This window comes from Phalaenopsis equestris, unplaced genomic scaffold (genome assembly GCF_001263595.1).
Source record: "Phalaenopsis equestris unplaced genomic scaffold, ASM126359v1 Scaffold000295, whole genome shotgun sequence".
In the NCBI taxonomy this organism is placed as follows: Eukaryota; Viridiplantae; Streptophyta; class Magnoliopsida; order Asparagales; family Orchidaceae; genus Phalaenopsis; species Phalaenopsis equestris.
In genome coordinates this window covers 235818-260253 of record NW_018164737.1, presented here as the reverse complement: position 1 = coordinate 260253, position 24436 = coordinate 235818, and the positions used below count along the sequence as shown (strand labels likewise).

The 24436-nt window shown below is 34.7% G+C and overlaps 1 protein-coding gene across 7 annotated transcripts in view; it reads right to left on the bottom strand.

Annotated features, from left to right (window-relative positions):
- Positions 1-21486, bottom strand: part of LOC110025229 (mechanosensitive ion channel protein 1, mitochondrial) — a 68555-nt gene extending 47069 nt beyond the window's left edge. The window contains exons 1-3 of one of the 7 annotated variants that reach the window (XM_020725575.1): positions 21391-21486; positions 19924-20033; positions 19162-19860 (exon numbers count right to left, since the gene is read on the bottom strand). In XM_020725575.1, coding sequence (XP_020581234.1) covers positions 19162-19860; positions 19924-19955 — 731 coding nt within the window. In that variant the 5' untranslated portion in view covers positions 19956-20033; positions 21391-21486. Of the gene's footprint in view, positions 1-19161; positions 20044-21121; positions 21180-21376 lie in introns of all 7 variants that reach the window. The other 6 variants (XM_020725577.1, XM_020725573.1, XM_020725574.1 and 3 more) reach the window with 6 other exon arrangements.
- Between the last annotated feature and the right edge of the window lie 2950 nt (positions 21487-24436).

The following is a 24436-nucleotide window of genomic DNA, read 5'->3' as shown; positions in this document are numbered from 1 at the left end:
ATTTTGAGCCATTCTCATTTGACTTTCTTATGTCTAATCGTGAAAACCTAAACTTTGAAATCTTGAAAGCAAAACTACCTGATCTTAATCGAGAGTTATCTTAAGTGATTTCGATCATTTAAGATGTAATTAACTATAGGGGCTTGCCTCTATAGGGAACCAGGAACCCAGATAAAATAAACCCTATCTAATTTTTATGTTAGATAGGGGAACTTGTTGGCCTTTTTATAAAATATTTCGCAGATCAAAACGGATGTCACAAATTGTTTAGTCTAGATGATTAAATCCCTATTACAAGTAATATATTTATTCTTCGGGATAAATGTATTGCTTGTAGTATTGTATTAAATCATCTAAACTATTAAAAATGTGAGACTCGTTTGGTCTCACTTATTTTAAAAATTAAAAAACGTTACTTCTTTAAAAAAATTATATTTAAATTATTTTCAAAATCACAAAATCATCACCGTTTCCAAACTACGAAAGTGAAGTTGAACAATAAAACGGTCGACAGGCACACACATGCATATAAGTTTTCTCAGGTTCAATCCTCTGCAAGTGAATTATTAGGGTTGACAATACTCTTAACCTCGAAATTTTCTTGGTGCAATCGGCTGCTCATGAAATAGAGCAGATAAAGCTAAAGGTACAATAATCTTCTTTTTAAGAAAATATAAATTTGATTCTGCCTTAATTTATGTAACAAAACTTTAATACCTTATATAACAAAAATATTATCTTAAAACCATGGATTCTGCATGCATTGAGACACATTACATTAAATTTAAATTTAACCAGCACTCTCAAATAGTCAATAGCATATCAAGTGTGTTGTTGTGATAACATTAAAAAATATCACACTCGTAAGAACCTAGCATGCGACCCCAATCTGGTGATTAGCTTGGTTACTACGGCACAGCTATTTTATGATTGCTAATTAAGCCCGAATGTTCCCCAATAATTAAATTTGATGCATGCTACATAGTACACTTGATAGGAAATGAACTCTTCTAACATATAAAATCTACCTAAAATTGGCTTCCTTAGCAAAAATACCCATTTAATTAGGTTGGGTCTGGTACATTTGTACTAAATAGACTAAGGTAATGTTTGGGGCGGCGGAGCCAGAACAATTTGTTCTTGGAACACACCGTTTGGTTGTTTGGGGACAGGGGTGGAAATTGTGACACGCGGTCTCTTGGCTTGATCAGCGGCTGGCTATACACCGATGTTTCGTTATATTTTCTTTTTGATTTTACGTCTCCACGATTTTGAATATGCCTTGTGATATCCACGATAAACCTCCGTTTATGGCATCAAAGTTCCTGCGTTCAGCGTCTTTGCTCAACTGTGGTTCGTTTTCTCTGAGTTGATCTTTATTTTTTCCCACTCACTAAAAGTGAGAAGCTTGAAACCCGTATTTCTCTCTCTCTCTCTCTGAGTAAGCTTATTTTTTTTCTCTATAGCAAACTTTCGACCTCATGTGAACTTTACTTCAATTTGGATGATTTTGGGCTTAAAAAGTGTTCTAAGATGTTGTCTATGAGATTAATGATTTTGAGTTGTTGTGTCTCATTAATCATTCATTGTTTGCTTTGTTGAGATTTTGATGTTACCTAAAATGCTGAGTTGTGAAGCTCGTGTTCTAATTAGATCATATCTTGGTTTTTTATTTATGTTATTTTGTGATCATGGTATGATTGTCTCATAAGTTTGTAGAGCATTTGTTTAAGGAGAATTATGTGGTATGGTCATGGTTTTTTCTTTCTATAGTTGTGCCACTTTACCTTCTCCATTAGCTCACTGCTCACTCCTCTGAGTTCAATCAGCTATTATTTAGGTGTTCATATATGTGAATACATCAAAATTATGTGATATGTCCGAAAATTATTGATTAAGCTCTCATAAAAGTACGGCAAGTACTGTTAGATACGTAAATACATCAGAATTGTGTATTATGACCAAAAGAATTGGGGTGTAGCTTTCAATAGTCTCTTACAATATCAAGCATAAGTTTGTTATTTTGGTGTAAGATATGTCAACACATTAAAGTTGTGTGGTATGTTCGAAAATTTAGATATTTTAGCTCTCAATTGACCAAGCGTGGAGAGTAACTTTAAAAAAAAAATTCCAATAGACTTGACCATTTGAATATTAAAAGTGATATTATGATAGTATTACTTGTTTCTTTTATAATTTTAATTTTTTTGTCACTCGGTGTTATGTGATGTATAACTTTGATTTAATATTTTAGACCCGTGACTTTTTAAGAATTTGTTAAATTCATTTTTGTTGTTATGGATGCGTTAATTATGAAATGTTTAACTTACAAATAGCATATGTATATAAGAGCAATTCAGTGTTTATTTCATAAACAGTTGCACATATGATGTACAGTTGAACTATCCAAATAGACACATAGTTTCACCAACAACAACTTCTTCTATAGCAGCATAGCTACAACTGCCCTAAACAGACCGTAAAGTCCATAACAACACCAAAAAATAAAATCATGAGATTTTGATTGAATTTATTATGATTCCCGAACATTTGCTCTAAGCAAAGATAATATATTATTCTCATTAAACTAAATTGTCGCTATTACTAAAAGTTAAACATTGTAGACCATATTAACTATTAGGTGTATCAAAATAATTAGACCCAAACCTTGCTTAAAAATTTATGGTTTAAGTTAACCCAATTACAATTATGATTAGATTCGGAAAAAAAATATAGACTCAAGTGACCCGAATAATCCTAACTCGACACAATTACTATTCAAATATGGGTTAGGTTTGGGTCATTTAAAAAGTATTTAGTTTAATTGCATCAAACTGAATAAAAAAAATCATATAATAAACATATTAGAAGGGTTAGGTTTGGTTTAAGCTGATTTGAGTAGAGTCAAATTCAGTCAAATATGTTGGCCCATAATAAGCAAAATCAGGCCAAGCATTAACAAATTGAGTTAACTTAGGGTTGAGTTTGAGTTAAGCATTTTAGTACAAGTCAACTTAGAGTCAAAACTGAAACCAATTTGCCAACCCGAGTTGATACTCTCTACTGACAAGGCTTAATAAAAAACATTCTCTCGTAATTGAGAGGGGTAATAAATTATAAGAGCTTGCACCTGCAGAAAACATTTAAACTAGAGCATTAAGTCCTAACTAGAAGCTATAATCTCTAAATAATGTTTTGTTCAAAATTAAAATATTCTCCTAAAAAATTAACTCAGAAACACTCAAATATAAACAAAGTCGGACGAAAACTTCTAGAACCTCATAGAAACTACGAAATCCAAATTTGAATTATATGTAAGTTCCTTTATTGCTTCATTTAGATGTTATAAATATATTTTTAGAAAAAGCCTAAGTGCTAATATATTAGAACGAAAAAGATACAGAAATGTTGTATGAGAGGGTCTAAAAGAAAGCACAACTCACACAATACAACACACATAAAACTCAAATAAAGCAAAAATACATAAATATAAAAAACCAAAAAGCCACCAAAGGGCGCAAAAGTGCTAGGAACGTTCCACTTTAGTCCTCTCTCTGCCTCTAGTTCTCAGAATTAAACCGGCTAACAAATTAGTAAGGTGAGTGTCATTGCCCGAAGTAACCAAAATATCATTCATCAAATTCCTGAGCTTAAGTAGGTCTTCAATCTTCTTCTTCCTCCTGGATGTGTAGACTTTTCATTCCTCATCCGATGATTGACTCATCTTATCAATAGATTGTTCCAAAGTTGGTCAGACAGGTGTAGGTTGTCGCACAACATGATCCCCATTAACATGAGTAGCAGTTACAGCTTGCTCGACCTAATGAGGCGGTAGTGAAACAGTAGAAATATTGTCACCTGTAATAAGGGTGATAGGTTTTAGGGCAAGTGGGGTCTGAAGAATCTCTCTCTCACCCACGATAGGAGGTTTTAGAGACGGCTGAATAATTGTCATATTGTCCGCAAGAATAGTGACGTCCTCGAGGGTATCCTTTTGATGATCAATAGTGTCAATAACTTGGAGCTGATCAGGAGGAGATGAAATCACTACCTCTGGCAGAGCACTGTGTCTTTTTTGGTCTGAGATGTGGATGTAGATGGTGGCACTGAGAGCTGAAGTGGCCGAACATATGACAGTTTAAACAATATGAAGGAAAAGGCTCAATCTCTACCTTTAGTCAATACTCATGATGTTGTGTGTCCAACCAAATTTCCTCAGAAGTAAATGAAATGATGTCTCTTTCAACACGTACTCTAGCTTCCGATTGGCAGGAAAGATTAAAAGTAGGAATGTCCGTTTTGAGTGGCTTACCATAAGCTGAGGCAATAGCGTACAAAACTTTTTAAGTAAAATAATGAAATTTCAGACCAGGGAGGCGAATCCAAACTGGAATGATTGGAGGTCCGTCTGGGAGTCAAAATCCACATACCATTTCAGAATTTTCATTGTTCTATTATCAATTCAGATTATTCTTCTAGTAAATAAACGCGTGTAATCCTCTTCATTATTAATTTGTATGAAAGTTTGTCTTCCATCTAACAGTCAAATTTTTCACTCCATAGCAAGATACATAAGCTCAAATTCCTTACGTATCAGCTCCATTTTGGGATGTTCATACAGAATTTTCCCGACCAAATTAAGTCGACAGGAGAAAACAAGTTGAATACCTTCAGCTTCTGTAAAGAAGATGGCAGGCTTCTCATTCTTCCTACCAAGTTTCTTGATATCCTCCTCCCACTCAAACGAAGGAGAGAAAGAGCACGGTTTAGGTGTACCTAAGGCGTGGACACCTGCAAGGGCAGCACCATACGATCTGTCTGAATTCATCCCCAATAGATGGAGGTGCGACGTTAAGAACAGTGAAGAAAGCAAAGAAGAGAGCAAAGTTCGAATCCAGAAAACTGGGAGCAGAAGTGGAAACCTTAGACGCCCTTCAGCCTGCAACAAATAGACGAGGAGCGGAAACCCCTTTGAAGAAGCCCTACGAAATCAGTTCAAGCAAAATGACACCCTATAGCCTGCAGCGAATAGGACGCAGCCTGTTGAAATCGCAGAAGCGGACGACGAGGACCCCTACGAAATTAGCTCGAGCAGAAAGCGGCAGATGACGCGAGAAGCCGACTACGAAAGATGAAGCAGAGACGCGAGAGATGTCGAAGCAGCAGATGCTAGGATTCACCATGAGGCGAAAACCTAGCAGAGTGGAGACGACGGCACATCATATATATATATATATATATATATATATAAAGAAGAATAGAGATAGATTGTGTGAGAGGGCCCAAGCATAGCACCCTGCCCACACGAAAGCCACCACATGCAAATAATTTCAAAAAAATACAAAAAAAATACATGAGAGACCTAAAGAAAAAATCAAAAGTGTCAAAACACGTAGTATCAGGTAGCTAGAGAGCGACCTAATTTTGTTATGACACTGCCTCTAATTCTAAGGACCCCGTTAACAAATTTGTAAAATGAGCGTCATTGTCAGTAGTAACCAATGTATCGTTCAAAAAGTTCTTGAGCTCGAGTCGGTCTTCATTCTTCTTCTTCCTCCTGAAATAGACCTGTCATTCCTCATCTGAAAATTGACTCACCTGATCAGTGGATTGGTCTAAAATGTGTTGGACATGTGTAGGTTGTTGAACATTAGAAAAAACTACTTTTTGTACCAGTTGATCTTTTATTGGATCAAAAGAGTATTCTCGTGTTTTGGCATGTAAGTGAGTTTTCTTCAATAACAGTGAGTGGTATAAATATGTTTAGATCTGTACTTGTAGTATGGGGAGATGCTTCATGGGACTTCAAAGTACCATGCTCCAAACTGGCAGCTTGTTCACAAGCAGGAGCATCCAGGGCTAGAACGGTTTGAGTATGATGTTCTTCATCAGGAACTGTCGTGTTAGAAAGATGATCGAGTTGCACCTTCTCAGCAAGGATGGTAGGCGGTTGACCTTTAGCGATATCCGATCTTAAATGAGGATGCAAGCGATACCAGATAGTAGAACTATGGCCAAACATACTACAATGAGAGCAATAAGGAGGGTGTGGTTCTATTTCAACCTTTTGTCAATACTCGTTAAGAGTGGTTCCAATTCATACCTCATCCGGAACTAGTTGAGTGATATCTCTCTCAACTAACACACAAGTCACAGAGGGTATGGAAACAACAAATGTTTGACTATCAACCTTGAGAGGCTTATCGTAAGCAGTTGCTAAGAAGTAGAGAACTTTCAAGTTAAACAGATATAAATTTAACCCCGGAAACTTTATTCAAACAGGAATGACAGGGGACTCCGCTTTTGGATCAAAATCGATAGTCCACTTCAGAATTTTCATAAAACAATTGTCGATCTTGATGACTTTACGAGAAAAAATACAAGTGTAATCGGCATCGTGAGATAACTGAATAAGTATATGTCGATTGTTAAGTAAGTCAAAATTCCAACTCCCCAATAGCTTCATAGCATCAAAACATTTCCGAATGATCTCAAATTTTGGGTGACCATAAAGGAATTTACCCATTAGAGCAAAACGCCAAGAAGACGCAAGAGTACTGGTTTCAACCTCAGTGAGAATAAGAGCAGACTTCCCATTCTTTTTACCAAGTTTTTTAATGAAAGTGTGATCACCACCACCTTCAAAAGCCTTGGGGAAAGATTATGGAACAATGTAGGACTTAACGAAACAAAAACTAGGCTTTGAACCTAAAAGAGGAGCGCGAGTAGGAATACGAAGGTCGCCGCAAGGGCAGTGGCATAAGAACGGATCGTCGAGGTCATCTCCACAGGAAAGATGACCACGTCAGATTTGAGCGGCTAGACGAGTCGCAAGAAAGAGGCGAGCAGACTTCAAGGAAACTGTCTGTCGGGCAGGGCAACAGACGCGTCGTCGAGCACGAGAGAGACAACGCGAACCGAGACGGCAAACGAGCTTCGAGCGAGCGTCGTCGACAGAGAGACGAATGCGAGCGAGTGTCGTAGAGAGAGAGCTGCAAGCACGTGAAAACGTCGTCGTGAAAAGAAAGAAATCGAAGAATCGTCGTCGGGAATTGCCATCGGGCGAAACCCTAGCAGAGACAGCTGTCGATGATATATATCTATATATATAATATATAGATAGATAGATAGATTCACTATTTTAAGGTTGGCCATCAATCTAGCTTATATTGGAAGGAATGTAACGGGACTCATCAAAAGATAAGAAATGATAAATAAATACCTTCACACTTTCTTCAACAGCCACAGCGCCATACCTGCTATATATATTTACTCTACATCACACAGTTGCACACCAAAACGTTTGAGATTTTAATAGCATATAAATGGGGAAAGATGTGAACTATCACAACCTAACATATGTTAAAAAAGGATATTCAGTTTTGCAGTCCACAACAAATTTTATTCAGTCCTCACGTTTTCCCTATAAATTATTTCTTCTATTCATTTGAAAATTCCGCTTAAAGTTCTAGACTCTAGTTCTATGTGAAATTTTTAATAGAAAAAACTTGCATGCCAAAGATCTTAAAATCCTATTATAGCAAACCATATCATTCCCTTATCATTATTAACCTATACGTTTCCAACTGCATATGACTATCTGTTAAAATGACCAAGCGTTAAGATTCCTTTTTCAAGGACAGGAGATTTGAACTTCTGACCTCTTCACTTAAAAAGGAGAGTCAACAACACCCAACCAATGAATTCCTGAAAAAAAAACCAAGATTCCTCTCATCGTTCGTTTTAATGGCAAGATTAAATTTCCAGGGAACCCTCTTTGAGAAGGCATAAAAAATAAAATAAGGTGCAAGGCGCCAGGAATCAGATATTGCACCCAAGCAATATGCGCTGGATAATATATATGCTTGCAAAGTTGCTAGAAAAATCTTCTATTTGATGAGCGCAATCCTATAGAAATGATTAAGATGGCTGATTAACCAAGAAGTCATGGATTTGAATCATGAAAATAGCTTCTCTGTAAAGCAGGGTAGAGCTTAGGGCATCAACACTTCCTTAGACCTTACATTGGCATGAGTCACATGGCCACAGGTATCAATTTTATGTTTGATATTTTTCTTTTCTTCAAATTGATATTTCTAATAATACAAAAACATATTTCTATGTTTCTACAGAAGAGGGTTCATGAATAAAAAAATTGTTGTACGACCTAAGCAATAGAATAATACGTGTAATGTTTCCACAAGTGTAACGCCACTTATATATATGTTATAGTTGGTTTCTTGAAATAAGGAAGAAGAGAAAACTTAAGAGAATTGTTGTAGATTGAAGGGAAAATTAGAACCACACACCTTTTGTGTAATCTTATAATATTTAAACTTGGAGTTAATATCAAACTTCCAAGAAAAAGACCCAAAAATCAACCAAGAAAATAACAAGAAACAAAATCAAGAAAAATAGCAACTCCTAAGATTAAGGAACAAACTTGACTCCTTCAAATAAACCTACACTCAATAAGCAGTCCTAAGCATGTATTCCAACACTCCTCCTTGCTTTAGGATCTACGAACACCAAGTTTCTGCCTTAGATTCTTAAACTTGCTGATAGTAAGTGACTTTGTAAGCAAATTTGCCAACCGATCTTCAGATTTGCAGTAAACCAGAGTCACAAATTCTTCTTGCTGTACTTCTCTTAGTAAAAATAGCTTGATGTTGAAATGCTTAGTTTTCCTATGAAACACAGAATTATAGAAAATGGAAATGACAGCTTGGTTGTCAACAAAATTCTCAGTGCTTTATATCTGCTCCAGATTGAGATCCATTAAGATTTTCCTCAGCATATTGTCATTTGTCTTCCAAGTCTGCATGTTTCGTCATTGGCACCGTTTTGATGAAGCCTGAGGTTGACTCGGGTTTCTCTTCCAGCACTTGTTTTGTAGGGAGAATCATCATCCAAGTCGTCAGAGAAAGGGGATCTTAGCAGCTTCCCAGGGAGCAGTCAGTTGTAGTTTGATTTAAGAGAGCCCATCCTCTCAACTATTCAGCCATTGTTCCCTGGTGTGAGAACTGTTGCAGTTGTTTTTCTCCATTGATCTGACTGCACCCTAAGCCTCCTTAGCTCAGCCTCCATATCTGATTTCACTGCCTGAGCAGCCTCAAGCTGCTCCAAAACCTTTGTTGCCTTCTTGTAATTCTTTTCAGCCTCCCCATTGACAACATCTAGTCTCATCAGTGCTTCTTGTTTTGCGGCTTTTGCTCTCACAGCATCCAATATGGCTGCAACATAATTCTCCTGATGCTCGCTGTCTTTCTTGCTCTCTATCTCTGCTAAATGTTGCAACCTTTTCTTCAGATTCTTTTAACTTAAAAATGATTTCTTGAAGTTTCTTATTTGAATCATTGGTCAGTTGTTCAATTTCTATGGAAGCAAGTCTCCTCTCTTTATCCATAGCAAGAGCTGCAGATGCAGCTACTTCAGCAGCTTGAGCTGTCTCAGTGAACTTGTCTGCTAACTCATGTATGGTTGAATCTCTTGCACGTAATTCTTTGGCTAATTGTTGAAGTTCTTCATCTTTAACTCGAAGTGTTTCCTTCATTATCATTAGATCATCTAATGGCCTTCATTACTCTCATTAATCAATGAAACTTCTAATAAATGGGCATGGTTTACAGAACTTTCATTGGGAAGTGTTTTCTGTAAGGTTGACTCCAGTTCTAATTTCCTCAGCCCTGCATCAACTTTCACATGCTTAGTCATCCCAATTGCTACCTGCATTGGATTGAGTGAAAAACTTCTCCCTGCCACTTAACTTCAAACATCATTTGGTATGTAGCATCCTCTATCACACAAGCCTTCTCCATAAACATCACTTTGAATCCCTTTTCTATTAATTGACCAACACTGAGCAAGTTCTGATCAATATCTGGTACATAGAGAACATTCGGTGATCAACTTGGTTCCTGAACAGCTTGCAATGGCTACGGTGCACTTTCCTTTGACTGCAATATATTCAGCATTCTCAATTCTGACCTTCTTGGACTCGGTGTTCTTCAATTCCTTGAACAACTCCTTGTCGTGTGTCATATGATTAGTGCAGCCACTATCAATGAGTCAGTTTTCACTTGTTTCATAACTCGTGAAACAAATTGCAACGAAAAGTTGTTCATCTTCTTTTTGATCTGCCACTTGTGTTTCATCTCCTTGTCATTGATCTTTATTCTTGCAAATGATAGCTTCATGTCCCAATTGATTGCACTTGTTGCACTTTGCATCTAGTCTTCTCCAACATTTGAAAGGAGGATGACATTTCTTGCCACAATGTTGACATGAAGGGTAATCGTTTTTTACTCCTAGTCTTTTAAGTTTAGTTTTGCTTTTGTTCTCAGGTGCAGAGCTTTGTCCACTTGTAGCTTGAAACTTCTTGTTCTTGGGGCACCTATTCTTTTCAACATCTTGACGCTTGACTGGTAGAGCTCCTTCGACGACTCATTCTTCCCTCATTACACGTCTCTGCTCTTATGCTTGTAAAGCACTTAAGAGTTCTGTCAAAGCAATCTTTGACAAATCCTTCGTGTTTTCTAAGGTGGTGATTGTAGTCTCAAATCTTTCAGGCATTGTTACAAGGATTTTCTAAACAATCCTTGAATCTTTCAGAGAAAAACCCAATAATTTGACATGATTTGTTATGTTGAGTAGTCTGTCAGAGTACTCCTTTATGATTTTTGTCTCCTTCACCTTTTGCAATTCAAAGTCACGAACCAAGTTTAGCACCTGCATCCCTCGAATTCTTTCATCTTCATCTCCTTCTCTCCTTCATACTCGGATTTGAGATAATCCCAAATCCCATTTGTCATTTTCAACGACATCATACGAGTGAAGATCGTGGAGGAAACTGCAGCAAACAGGCAGGCTTTTGCCTTCGACTTCTTTGTCTTCTTCTCATTTTGTGCTACGGTGGGATTTTCAGGGAGATGATGAATGTCATAGTCTTCTTCCACTGCTTCCCAGAGATCCAAAGCTTCCAGATATGTCTCTATGAGGACTGCCCAGATCCGGTAGTTGTCTCCATCAAACACTGGTGAAGCAACTGAGGAAAAACTAGTTTCGTTCTCCATAACTGCTCAAACTTGCACACATGTCCCTTAAGAAGAGAGCTCTCTTACCAAATTGTTAGTTTCTTGAAATAAGGAAGAAGAGAAAATTTAAGAGAATTGATGTAGATTGAAGGGAAAATTAGAACCACACACTTTTTGTGTAGCCTTACAATATTTAAACTTGGAGCTAATAACAAGCTTCCAAGAAAAAAACCCAAAATCAGCCAAGAAAATAACAAGAAACAAAATCAAGAAAAGTAGCAACTAACTCATAAGATTAAGGAACAATTTTGACTCAATTAAACATAGACTCAATAAGCAGTGCTAAGCATGTATTCCAACAGTTATTTAACCATGTTTTGTTGCAATTTTAATATTTTTCTGTTAGTATGGAAATATCGTGTTATCATATCAGGTCTAAGTAGAATTATAAAAAGGATTTATTCACGAAACATCTGAAAAGGAAGAAATACCCTTTAAACTCAATTTATCTTCTCTACATGTTTTCTGTTTCTAGTTATTTTAGCTTCTACACTATAGTGGCATCAGAGCCAGTGATGTGAGCATGGCGAAAATGAGTAAACACCCAACTATTGATGATCATAGTAGTCTAGAATGTCTATGGATGGTGTAGGTCAATCTCACACAACAAACCGAAGAGCTTACCTTCAAGTTCCTCAAATTTTTGCTAGAGATACCGAAAAAATCCAAGTTCTTAAAACTCAAAGCTTGGCATCCATACTGGTAAATCATATCAACCTTAGTGGAATGTCAAATGTGTCACAACTCGATCCAATGCGAACTGTCAAATCAAGACAGGCCGCATCATGTCAAGATCCCAACAATTGATTAATTCACAAAATTTATTTAAAAGAAAATTTATTTACCTTTTATTTCACAAACACAGCAAAGTCATCTTAGGTTTAGCAAAAGTCAGAAATAGTCATCTAAACCCCTTTCTTCCCCTCCCTTTCTCTTTCTAGCAAGTCACATTAAAGTTCAAAAAAGCATGGGAAATTTAATCCTGAAGAGTGTGTTAGGCAATTTATAAAAAATATTTTTTAAGAAATATTAAATAAAAAAAGATAAATATAACTATAAGAAGTATTTTATTCTTATTATAATTTTTATATAAAGTCTATTATAATTTGAATTATAGTATTCCAAACAAAATGTAGAAATAGTCAATAAATATTACATTGTGCCTAAAGCATATTGGTGAAAAAATAATTTACAAAAAAATCAATATTCACAAATATTTACAAATTACTTAAGAAAAACTAATACAGCAAGAAACATTTTGTTTCATAACTATGATGCTAAAAAAATAGTTTAAAATATATTTAAAATAAAATTGAGAGTGCTCTATAACATGATGAAGATACTATATGAATCAGACATAAAATACATTCAGAGAATTTAACTGAATACAATATGGTAAATATCAATTAATCAAAATTGTCCAAATCAAAATTATGAAAAATATTCGAATAAATCAGAATATAAAATCAAGTTTAAAACTTATAGAAAACCAATAAATACAAAATAAACATACAAGATTAATGAATTTTAAATCAGATCATTACAAGTGCACCCATACATGCATGAGTAATCGTTAAATTCTCCCCTTTTAAAAAATATCAACCACGCATTCACGTTTAACTGCCTATCAAAATAAATCTAAGTAGATTTGTCTTATTTTAGCCTTTTTTCTCGTATGACTTATTTTTCTGATCTATCCTCCCACTAAATTTTAACTGTTTAGATCTGTTTGCTCCTCAACTATCCCACATCATATGCCAAATATGTTCAGATTCCTCTAAATATGTTAAATTTGGTCTATAATCAACATCACTCTTAGAAAGTCTATGATCAACATCAGTAACACATTTATTAGCACAGATATATAGAACATATCATGCTTATCAGATATATAATTTGGTAGTAATTGTCAATCAGGAAGGACGGAAATTAAGCAGCAAAATTAGGAGTTTTCTATATTAGGAGCTTCCTTAGTTAAATTATTTTCAATATCTTTATTGAGATTTACTTCCCTTTTAGTTGAATATTTATACTAGGAATATGTATTATTAAGTTACATAAAATAGATTATGCACTTTATTATGTACCTTAAATAGACTCTACAGACTATTATTTATCGTAATGAAAGCTAAGGAAAAAGGCATTCAGCTTATTTTTCTCAAAACTTTGACATGGTATCAGAGCCAAATTTTTGCCCTAACCATCAATTGCCGTTAGAGACCGTCAAGACTCCTTTCCCACAAATTTTGGCTTGATTCGCCCATCTGACAAGGCCCCTTTTGGTCTTTTCCGTCCCAAAATTGAGATCTCGATCCAATCTCGATTGAGATTGGTTTGTGCTCTAGATCCTTGAATCCAAGGCGCATCGCGTCCGATTTCGTTATCTATCTCGTTTTGATTGTTACAGGATCTTGTTATCTTCGTCGGCCTTGGTCTGTTCTAGGGCTAGGGTTTTGAAATTTGTGGTTTTGTGATTCTTGTTTCGATATCTATAGATCTTGATTTGCGAGCTGAATTTGTTTGTTTTTTTGTTGATCGATCATAATATTTTTTAGCTGGTGCTAAATTGATTATTTGTTTGGGGGTTTCGAGCCTTAAATTTGTATGAAGATTTTATTTATAGGAATTATTTGATCCGCCCACTTCTAGATTTTGATTTATACCGAACGATTCTTCAAATTGAAGGCTTTGTTTATGATTATTTTGTAAGTTCTTGAGGTGATTAAGTGCTTCTATTTACCTTCATATCTTGTGTTCGTCGTCCCTTATACAACAAATTCTGAAATTTATGCAAATAATGCTGGATTGGAGCTCGTATTTTCTTCAGGCATTCCTTTGGATTAGCTATTGAGAGATTGAAGATGTTCAACAGGCAGCCTTGTGTTACCGACAACTCATACCAGCTTTCCTATGAACACCAACGACAATTGGAGTGTGCCTGTCATTTTCGCGCATCCACAAAAGTTCCTTCGTTCAAGTTTGTTTCTGAGAAACAGCAATTGGCACTCACAGCTTCGGCATCTCGACTTCAGCACTTTTGGCGTGAAGATCAAGGAACAAATCGTCCTTGTAGTCGCAGGAATAATCAATAGCATTTGGATAGTATAACAGAACGCGGATCCTACTTGCCGACTATGATCGGCAGCATTTGGATCGTGTAAATAGATCTTATTTGTCGGCAATGATCAGTAGCATTTGAATCGTGTAAATGGATCCTACTTGTGGGCTATGATTGGTAGCACTTGGATCATGTAACTGGACATGAATCCTTTTTGTGGCTATTATTCGAATTTCTGAATAGCAATGATAGAGGATTTCTTGTTTTTTTTTGCTCAAATCATATTAGGTTCAGGAGTTGTCTCTGAGGCTTCGGCACTTTCGGCTTCGGCACTTTCGGCATCGACACTCACAGCTTGAGGATTGTTGGTCCCGGCAAAGTTTCTTATTGACAAATTGATGCTTGATCAGTCAGCATCAATTTGAGGGGGGATGTCAATCAGGAAAGACGGAAATCAGACAGCTAAACTAGGAGCTTTCTATAATTAAGAGCTTTCTTATTTAAATTATTTCCAATGTCTTTATTCTGATTTATTTTCCTTTTAGCTGAATATTTAGATTAAGAATATATATTATTAAGTTAGTTAAAATAGATTATGCACTTTATTATGTACCTAAAATAGATTGTACAAATCATTATTTATAGCAATGAAAGCTAAGGAAAAGGCATTCGGCTTATTTTTCTCAAAACTCTGACAGTAATACGTAGTAATAACTTGTAAGCAGATTTGCCAACTATACTGATTATCTCCAAAAACTCAACAAATCTCAGATCCAACTTACATTCTCTACAAAATCTACTCACATCCTTTGTAGGGGTAACTTTAAAAAAAACAAAGCTAACCACTTGAAACTCAAACGATCAAGGCTTGTGATTATAATAATTTCTCTATCTATGTGTTGTTCTCAGTCTTTCTTTGATTGATCTAATCTTCTCAATGACACTATCTACTAACTCAGGACTCATCAATCTGCTCGCTAACCTCTATCCAATACATATGAGACTTGCACCTCCTGACATATAATATCTCATATGGTGCTATGCTAATACCAAAATAGAGGCTATTATTATGGATAAGCTTAATCATCAAATATATATAATCTTCTCATCTTCAAAATCAAGTGCACTTAATCTCAACAGTTCCTCCCAAAAATTAATCGTCCTCTCAGACTGACCATTTGTTTGAGGTGAAACATTAAATCAAAGTTTACCTTGATCCCCAAATCCTCATGGATATCTCTCCATAATCTTAATGTAAATCTGTAATTATGATCAAAAATGATAATCTTTGATGTTTCATACAATCTGACAATCTCATATATGTATAACTATGTTAACTTGTCAATTGAATATGTCTCATAAGGATATGTGCTGATTTTGTCAGTCGGTCAATCTCAACCTATGTTGCATCATGACCTTAGTTAAACCTTGAAAAACACATAACCAAATTAATAGTAGTATTATCCTACTACACACCTGGTGCTCCGCTACCCAACTTGCCACACTACCACATGGATCTTAGAGAGCACCAGATTTTATAGGGCGAATCAATGATTGTTAGATAAACAACTAACTCAAAGTAGTTCGAGTCATTATGCTTTCCCGATGCTTCTTTGCCCAAAAAAAAAGGAAATTTGGTGCACGTGGATTGATGTAGGGCTATCGACAAGATCAAACTAAAATATCGATTTCCAATGCCGAAACTAGAAGACATTTTAGACAAATTCGACTTAGGGACTAATGGAAATAGCATTCAAATGCATGAAGGGCTACACGAGTGGAAAGTCATGCAATACGGGTTGTGCGATACACCAATTACCTTTATGCAAAAAATGAACAAGGTATTAAATTGGGATTATTCTGTGCATTTTATTTCAATGATATATTGGTCCATGGTGCTTCTTTTGAAGATCACTTGCAACACTTGTCTAAAATCTTTGGAGCTTTACAACCTCACAAGCTCCATATTCAAATGTGTATTCACTATGTGCAATGTACAAGTTCTTGGTTTCATAATAATAGTTATAGGACTTCAAACGAATCCTCAACAAAGTCTCAGCCATCCGAGAATGGCCAACACCCACTTCCCTATCTAATGTCCGTAGTTTCTATGATTTAACCAACTTTTATCATTAGTTCATACGAGTCCTAGTATAGTCATGGCTCATGCGATTGATTGCTTAAAATCAAAGAGTAATAGCTAGAGTAAAGAGCAATTAAATAGCTTTGAAATCATTAAAAAGGCGCTCACTACAACTCCTATTATAGCTAACTTTGACTTCAACAAACATTTCCAAGTGGATATTGATGCCTCGATAGCAGGAATATGCACAGTTTTAACTCAAGAATCTCACCCTGTAGTATTCTTAGCAAAAAATTGTGTCCAACAAAGAAGTGGACAATATACCAAGAAGAACTGTAAGCTATCATTCATGCACTTAAGCAATGTGAACACTACTACATCAAGATTTCACTCTATGCAATGATCATCAAGCTTCACAGTTCCTCAATTCTCAAAAAAAAGCTATCAGTATGCATGCCAAATGGAGTCCAATCTTGCAAAAAATTCAACTTTGCATTGAAACGCAAATTGGATCCACAAAACAGGGTGGTGGGCGCTCTTAGCAAGCGGTCCACTCTTCTTACCACGCTAAAATCATTAGTCACCAACCTCAAATGCCTTAAAGATATGTATGCCGAAGATCAAGATTTCTAGGCCATATGGACATAGTACAATCTAGCTAACCCATTGATGACTACTCCCAGCGCTATTGGTACCTATCCAAAGGGAACCAGTTGTGTGCCCTGAATACACCCTTGCATGTATAGCTTATTAGAGAAATGCATGCAAGTGGTCTAGCCGCGCAAATAGAGTGAGAGAAGACCCTAGTTCATCTTAAAGATCGATTTTGTGTCAACTGCTGAGAAGATATGTCCCCATATTCGTGGAGAAGTGTCTAATCTGTCTAATTTATAAAGGCAGGACTCAGAATACCAAGTTATACACACCATTACCTATTTCAGAATCAACTTTGGAAAGAACTTAGCTTAAATTTTATTTTGTGATTACCAATGACTGAAAGAGGAACTAATTATATAATGGTGTTGTTGATTTTTTTCAAAATAGCCCATTTTGTAGCTAGCAAAAAAAATTTTTGACAGACTCCATATTGCCCGTCTATTCTACCATGAAATTGTTCATTCAGAGCATCACTTGTGATCGAGATGTTAATTTTGTAAGTAGTTTTTTAAGGGAGTATTGGAAACATTTGTGAACTACACTTCAATTAACTTTAGCATACCACTCAAAAAAAGATGGACAAACTGAAATCGTTAATCATATCCTTGGAAATATGCTTCCCGTTTAGTGCAATATCATCCTAAACAATGGAACTACATATTGAGCGAAGTCGAATCCATATATAGCTCCATGACTAATTGTTCCACTGAGAAGAGCCCTTTATAATTTTTTTATTCAAAAATGCCAAATCATACGGTGGACCTTGTCGTGCCGCCAAAAAGCAAAAGTAGAGTTGCTACCTCTATGGCCTAAGATGCCACTCACCTAATGCACGAAGTTCGAACTAGAATAACAAATTCCAGCACTGATTACAAGCAACAAGCAAATGTCATAAGATGTTTCATATTGGAAATCTTGTTATGATCAGATTTTGCAAAGAAATGTTCCCATCATTCGCCTATTCCAAGCAAGGGGTGTCCATTTGGTCAATTTGGATGATTTGAATGATAAATTTGCAAAAACAATTGATTTTAAATGTCCAAAAATGTAACCAAAATCGATAAAAAAATGCATAACTAAACTAACAGAACAACAATTTCGTTCAATTATTTCGATTTGGTTTTGGATAAATGAAAATTAACTATATTTGAAACTTATTTGCAAAATTTATATAGATTATGCAATTTTTTATAATTGATAAGCAAAAGACATGTTTAAAAATATATAATTAGAAAAAAACTAGTTACTTTCATGAAAGTTCAAATGGAGAAGATGAAGCCAAACCAAAACGGAAAGTGCAAAATGGGTTTTAATATATTACTACTTAATTGATTTTTTTTTATTTTACCCAAAAAAAGGATGAAAACCCCGCTAATCTCAAAACCAAATATTTCATTGATAAAAAGAATATTCAAACCGCTAATCTCAAAACCAAATCAAATCGTTCAAATAATTTGATTCAATTTGATTTTCTTGTTATAAGCAAATAATGCAGACCACTATTCCACATTGAGCTCATTAAACTCAACCCCTTTACTATAAGTAAGTCATAAATGAGAACGCTTCTATTCTAGATTTGCCACATGATATTCTTATATCTTCTACTTTCAACGTTTCAAAAATCTACCCTTACCATCCATCGGATGAAGCCCACACACAAATACATTTACGCGACATGAGTTTTGTTTGAAAGGAGGGGTGATCTAATGTAATGTTCCTGCAAAGGAAGTTTACCGCCACTTATAATTCAGTTAATTTAACCACATTTTTCACAGCTTTAATAATGTTTCTTTTAGTATGGAGATACCGTGTTATCATGCCAGGTGGAAGTACATGGAACTTCCGAAAAGAAAGAAAGAGCATTTTAATTAATTTTCTCTTTTCTCTGCCTCCTGTATTTTGTTTTCTCTTTACTAAAGCTTCTACACAGACGAGTCATAGCCTATAGACTATTACAATCAGCAAAATAATATCTAAGGACAAAATAACGTCAATAATGATCAATTCATTTAGTTTCCTTTGCTAATCCAACCATGTAGAATACATACTTCTAGCAATTTACATACTGGAATGCGTTGAATATAAAGGGAAGGCATTCACTCAATCAACTTCAAATGACACAAAAAAAAGAAAGAAAAAGATCATTGAAGCATAACATATGAATGACTCGTTCATAAAAATTAACAAATAAAAAGGCACTGAAAGTAACGAAATATGCATCAAGAACATAAATGGAAAATGCAATGTAGAATAAATGGAAAGAATCTCACAACTCATAAAATGCCATGAAAGTAATAAGATATCTAGCGGGATCTTCCAAAGCATTCCAAAGACTTTTCTCATAAGGAATTTCTTCCACAATTGAGCCTCCCGAAAATAATGCAAAAGGATTCCGACTTGCATACTTGTGAAATTTTCGAAAAATCCTAGGCATAACAAACCATGCTAGCAATGTTGCTGCCATAGTGCCACCAACAGGGATTAGTACTTTCTCCATATATGGATGTGAATCATACAGTTGTTGCATGTAAGAAGTTACATCATTGGAAACCTCCTTCACTTTTCTTCCTGTGTAGGAAACAGCACCAACCACAAACTGATGAGCATCATTCAAAATATCACTCCACTCAGAATCATTAGTTTTCTCTATTGTTTCTTTTGTATAATCAGTTGGATTGCCATTTTGAAGGCCATCTGTATTGCTGCTGACATCAGATGAGTAGGAACGACAAGAAAACGGCATGCCCAATGGGAGATAGTGATGTTGTAAATGTAAATCCTTTTTCATCAAACAAAGGCTGTTTAAGGATCTAATATAATTTTTTTTAGAGAAACTATTACTGCATTGTTTAATCTTGTGGAAAGATAATGGAAATGGTGTATCATTTTCCTCCAATGTATGATGTAAGGCTTTTGCCTCATAATTCTTTCCTTCACTGAAGCATGATGCTATTTGAAAGTAATTCCACCTGAACTTTGAAATATTCATACTGTGCATATGTAAGTGTGATGATCCAGCATGAGAACCATACCTATTCAAAGCATGCAAACAAATTCTTGACATGGTCAAACTTTCTTCAAGTTTTCTTCACAAAACTGTAACCTTTTGTGCACCTTTATAGCAAAATGGCACCTTTTAATCCTATTAGAACCTCATGGAAAGAAGAAGCCATTAATCAGCATACAAAACAATGTTCAAAAGAATGTATAAGTGACAAGAAACTGGTTATGATAAAATCAAAACTAGCCAAAACAGCTTGGGGTGAGATGTATGATGTAATGAAAAGAATGAGATAAGATTTCCATTGGAATAAGTTCTTTCAGATACTATCTTCTCTCAAAGGCCCTTGACTAAACCATCAGGCTGTATTTAAAATTGTTTTCGTGGTCAATATTGAAAATAGGCATCATTTTCATTAACCTTTCCCAACTAATTATGATTGGATCTATCAGTTCTCCATTTATTCACGCCGCATGCTCAATGAGGGTAAGTCTTTTTTTTTCAGTTTCAAGCTATATTATCTTTTGTCTACTTTTTTCCTGCCAACTTATTTTACATCACTCAACTATCTGCCTTACAATATGCAGTATTTGCTCCCAAATGAATAGGCCCAAAAGATTTAATTTTACTTTGCACTTTCTTTTCTTCAATAACATTAAGGCTGTTTTTGTTTCCATTTTTTGACCCACGGTTGGGAATGGAACAGGATTTTGGAGGGTTTGGAAGAAGCGTTTCGTAACTCCGTTTCAAACCGTGATTTCAATTTTTACCGTGGTTCCTCAGCCTTTTTTTCTGGTTTATCCTTTTTGTGTCTTGACTTTAATAAAATGTGAAGCTTTTTTTTTTTTTTTTGGTGAGAAACTCACGGTCTGTAGCAAAGATGAATTGAGAGTACAATAAAATGCATTTATTTACACACATACCACAGAATTTTTATTTATATACTATAATACTTATCATGAACTATATGTAAAAAGATTGGAGCTTAGTTGAAATTTTGAGTTTTCTCAGTGTGTTTGAATGATTTTTGTCTGTTTTGTGCATGACCTAATTTCCTGCAAACTCAATTTCAACTAAACACCGCTCAGATCTTAACTAAAACAATAAAACAATATTATGATATGCCTGCTTCGAGTGAAAATTCAACAAATGTAGGACTGTCAACGCAATTTTTAGTAAAGCAAGCAACCCCAATAAATCAAATAAACAAAAGCACGGACTCCAAACACCTGAAAACTTCAGTCCAAAACACCATTTCGCTCTTCTTTTCAGGTCCGTAATCTAAACCTAGATGTAGGACAAAATACATAAATTCATTCAGGAGCTGAGGCATCAAGACTTTCGAAGATAGGAAAAGAGACATGCATGGCAAGAAAAACTTGCAACGCAAAAAGAAATGAGTGAAGAGGACTGTTGAAATAATGTAGCAATCAATCCATCGGTGAAGCTATGCTGAAAGGATTCAGAAGGCAGTGAGAGATTACATTTTTCTTCTCACCTTTTTCGGTCACCCCCGGCTATCGGAGGTCCGCCCTGGCTAAGTTCAGGGATCGGCCCGAAGATATCTGGATCGCCAGCCAACAGCCATTATGGGTTCGTCTAGATAGCTACGACAGTTCGTGTTCGGTTCGTTCGTTAATGAGTTCGTGTTCGATTCGTTCGATAAATAAACGAGACAAACACGAACAAATTTTTTTCGTTCGGTTAGTTAAACGAACCAAACACGAACAGTGATGCGTTCGTTCGTGTTCGAATCGTTATTGTTTGAAATATAAAATAATATAAAATAATTATATATAAAAAATTTATTATATTTTAAAACATTAAATTTTATAAATTATAATATATAATAAAATAATAATAATAATATATTAATATACTATAGTAGTAATATACTAATATAGATATTGTATATTTATATAATATAAGTTATATAATTAATATATAATATTATTTTTATATATTAATATTAGAGATGTCAAACTAACTCGTCGTTCGCGAACAGCTCGTGTTCGGTTCGTGTTCGGCTTTTTCGTTAAGAAACGAAAACGAGCTTATTTCAAACAAACTAAATTTTAAACGAACCGAACACGAACACAAGCTTTGTTCGTTCGTGTTCGGTTCGTTTACACCCCTAGCTACGTAAGGCTAACAGTAAACAAATCGATCAGAGCTGGAGCCAGTCCGATTCGGGTTTGAGCTTAATTATTTTTTTCTTATTTATTTTCATTAATATTTTATAGTGAGCTTAATTAATTAATTAATTAATTAATTAATTAATTAATATGAGCATAACATATATATTCTACTGTATGTAATCCCATATCATTTTCTATTATAATACATATATATATATATATATATTAGACAACTTATGAGCCAAGATATTTATTATAAAAGAGAAAAATTAGTACAAGCTGTTGTTGTAATGAAATAATAAGCAAAAAACAATTTTTTAATTTTTTTTATTAATTTATATTTAAAATTCTAAATTTTAATATGTATAAAATTTATTTTATATCATTTTTTTTATTGAGCTATCTCTTGAACTCATGAGTTGAGGAGGCCAAGGCTCGTCTTTTCTGAGCTAAACTCGTGAGTAATTTATTAAATCAAGCTCTTATTTTCTCTCTATTGCTTTATCCCCATGCTTTTTAAATAATCACTTTTTGACAGCACAAAGAAAAATTAGGTACTAGATGTTCATTATAGGATTTAATAAGTGATAGAATATGGGGTTGGCCTTTGTCTTTTTGTTATTAAAAAACAAAAGACATTATGTATAAGATAAATTTAAAGTTTGATCTTTTAAAAATTTTGTATATTAGGAAGTTTTATTTTTGCAAAAATTTATCATAAATTATTTCATTCCTTTTATTTTAAATTTTAATTTTATCCCTAAATAACAAGTATTGAGCATTGGATTCAAAGTGATGAAAGTATTAGAGAGAGTTCTCTACAAATAGTGTCTTGAGTCCAATAAAGTGAGATTGTGAATTAAAGGTGTCATTACAGACATGTTTTATTCAAATGAATATTGCATGTTCAAAGTTGATGTATTTCTGAAGTCCTTACGAAAGTTATGTGATACTCAGCTTGGTTGCATGCTCAATGAAGGATTTATTGTAAAACAGCTCATAACAAATATGTGACTCATTTTAAAAAATGTGACACTTAAATTCATGTGTACAATAAGGTTTTGGGGGTGGGTTGGTGGGAGGAGCTAATAAAAATGCAAAATTCATAAATTTATTATGTCCTTATAAAAATGCAATAAAATTTTACATTACATAAAAACATTTAATGATAAGGATTACTTCTCGACATAATTCCAAATAATAATGCTTTGTTAACCATTTTTAAACTTATTTGGTTTCAAACAGAGCGAGAGAATCATATAAATTGTCACCAATTTAGTCATATGATGATAAATTTCAACCATTTGTTGACAACCCAGCGCTGTTGCTTTGTGTTATTTTAGTTGAGAGCTATGTTCCATATTTGCTTTTGCATCATTGAAAGATATAGAAAGATAAAAATCAAAGGATAAGAATATGGGATCATAAGACTCATAAATGGCGGTGTAATCAGGCCAAGTCACCTTATGATAGATTTGAGCTCAGCTAGATAAATGGCTTGTGAAATGAGCTCAATGAGCTAAAGAATCAACTTGAGCCAATCTTAGCTTGACTAGTTATGTGAACATGCTTATTGATAAGAGTTCAAAATTGTGTACATAGTTTTAGTTTTTATTTTACTTATTTTTTTGTATTTTTATTCTTTCTTGTAATATTTGTTCTGCATTTTATAGTATACATATAGAAAACAGTATTATGAGAAAAATAAAAAATTAGAGACAAGCGCCTCAAAGCTAAATGATGTGCATATAATATGATGTAATATTATAAAGTGTTCAGAGCATTTCTATATTAGTTTTTATATTTTTCGTCTGTATATATTGAGTATTTGAAAAGTATATAGAGACAACTGTGACACTTAGAAAACCTAGTGCTATGTAAAATGCTAGTATCGAAAGGCAATTGACTCAACATTCGAATTAAATTTCCTCTATCTGAAAAACACAGTGTAGGACACTGCAGCACTAAGGGTCAAGTGCCTGAATTCAAAAGGATAGCGTCGTCGCGCTGACAGATACAAAGTCAACAAACCCACATAACTAGAATAACGAATCAAAGTCACGAAATGCATCGCATGAACCGCCACGCCAATTGGCAGTGCTCCGACGACACCAAGTTAGTGCTCTAACGCTCTCCACCGACTAAAGGTGATTTCAACAGTTTGTTGATAGTTTGACTAATGGAAATACATAAACACTACAAATTGACACAAAAGGACTCACTTGAGCATGATGGGGAAGAGAAATGAAGGCTTTTGCTGAAACGACCAAAGAGTGTAGGTGCTTAGAGGGTGTGTAAGAGTGTGAGTGTTAGAGTGCATCAAGGAAGTTCATTGTAAAATAGAATATCATCTTGGAGCAAAAGAAGATTTAAACTCGGTGTGATTTTTTTTTTTATTTGTAAACT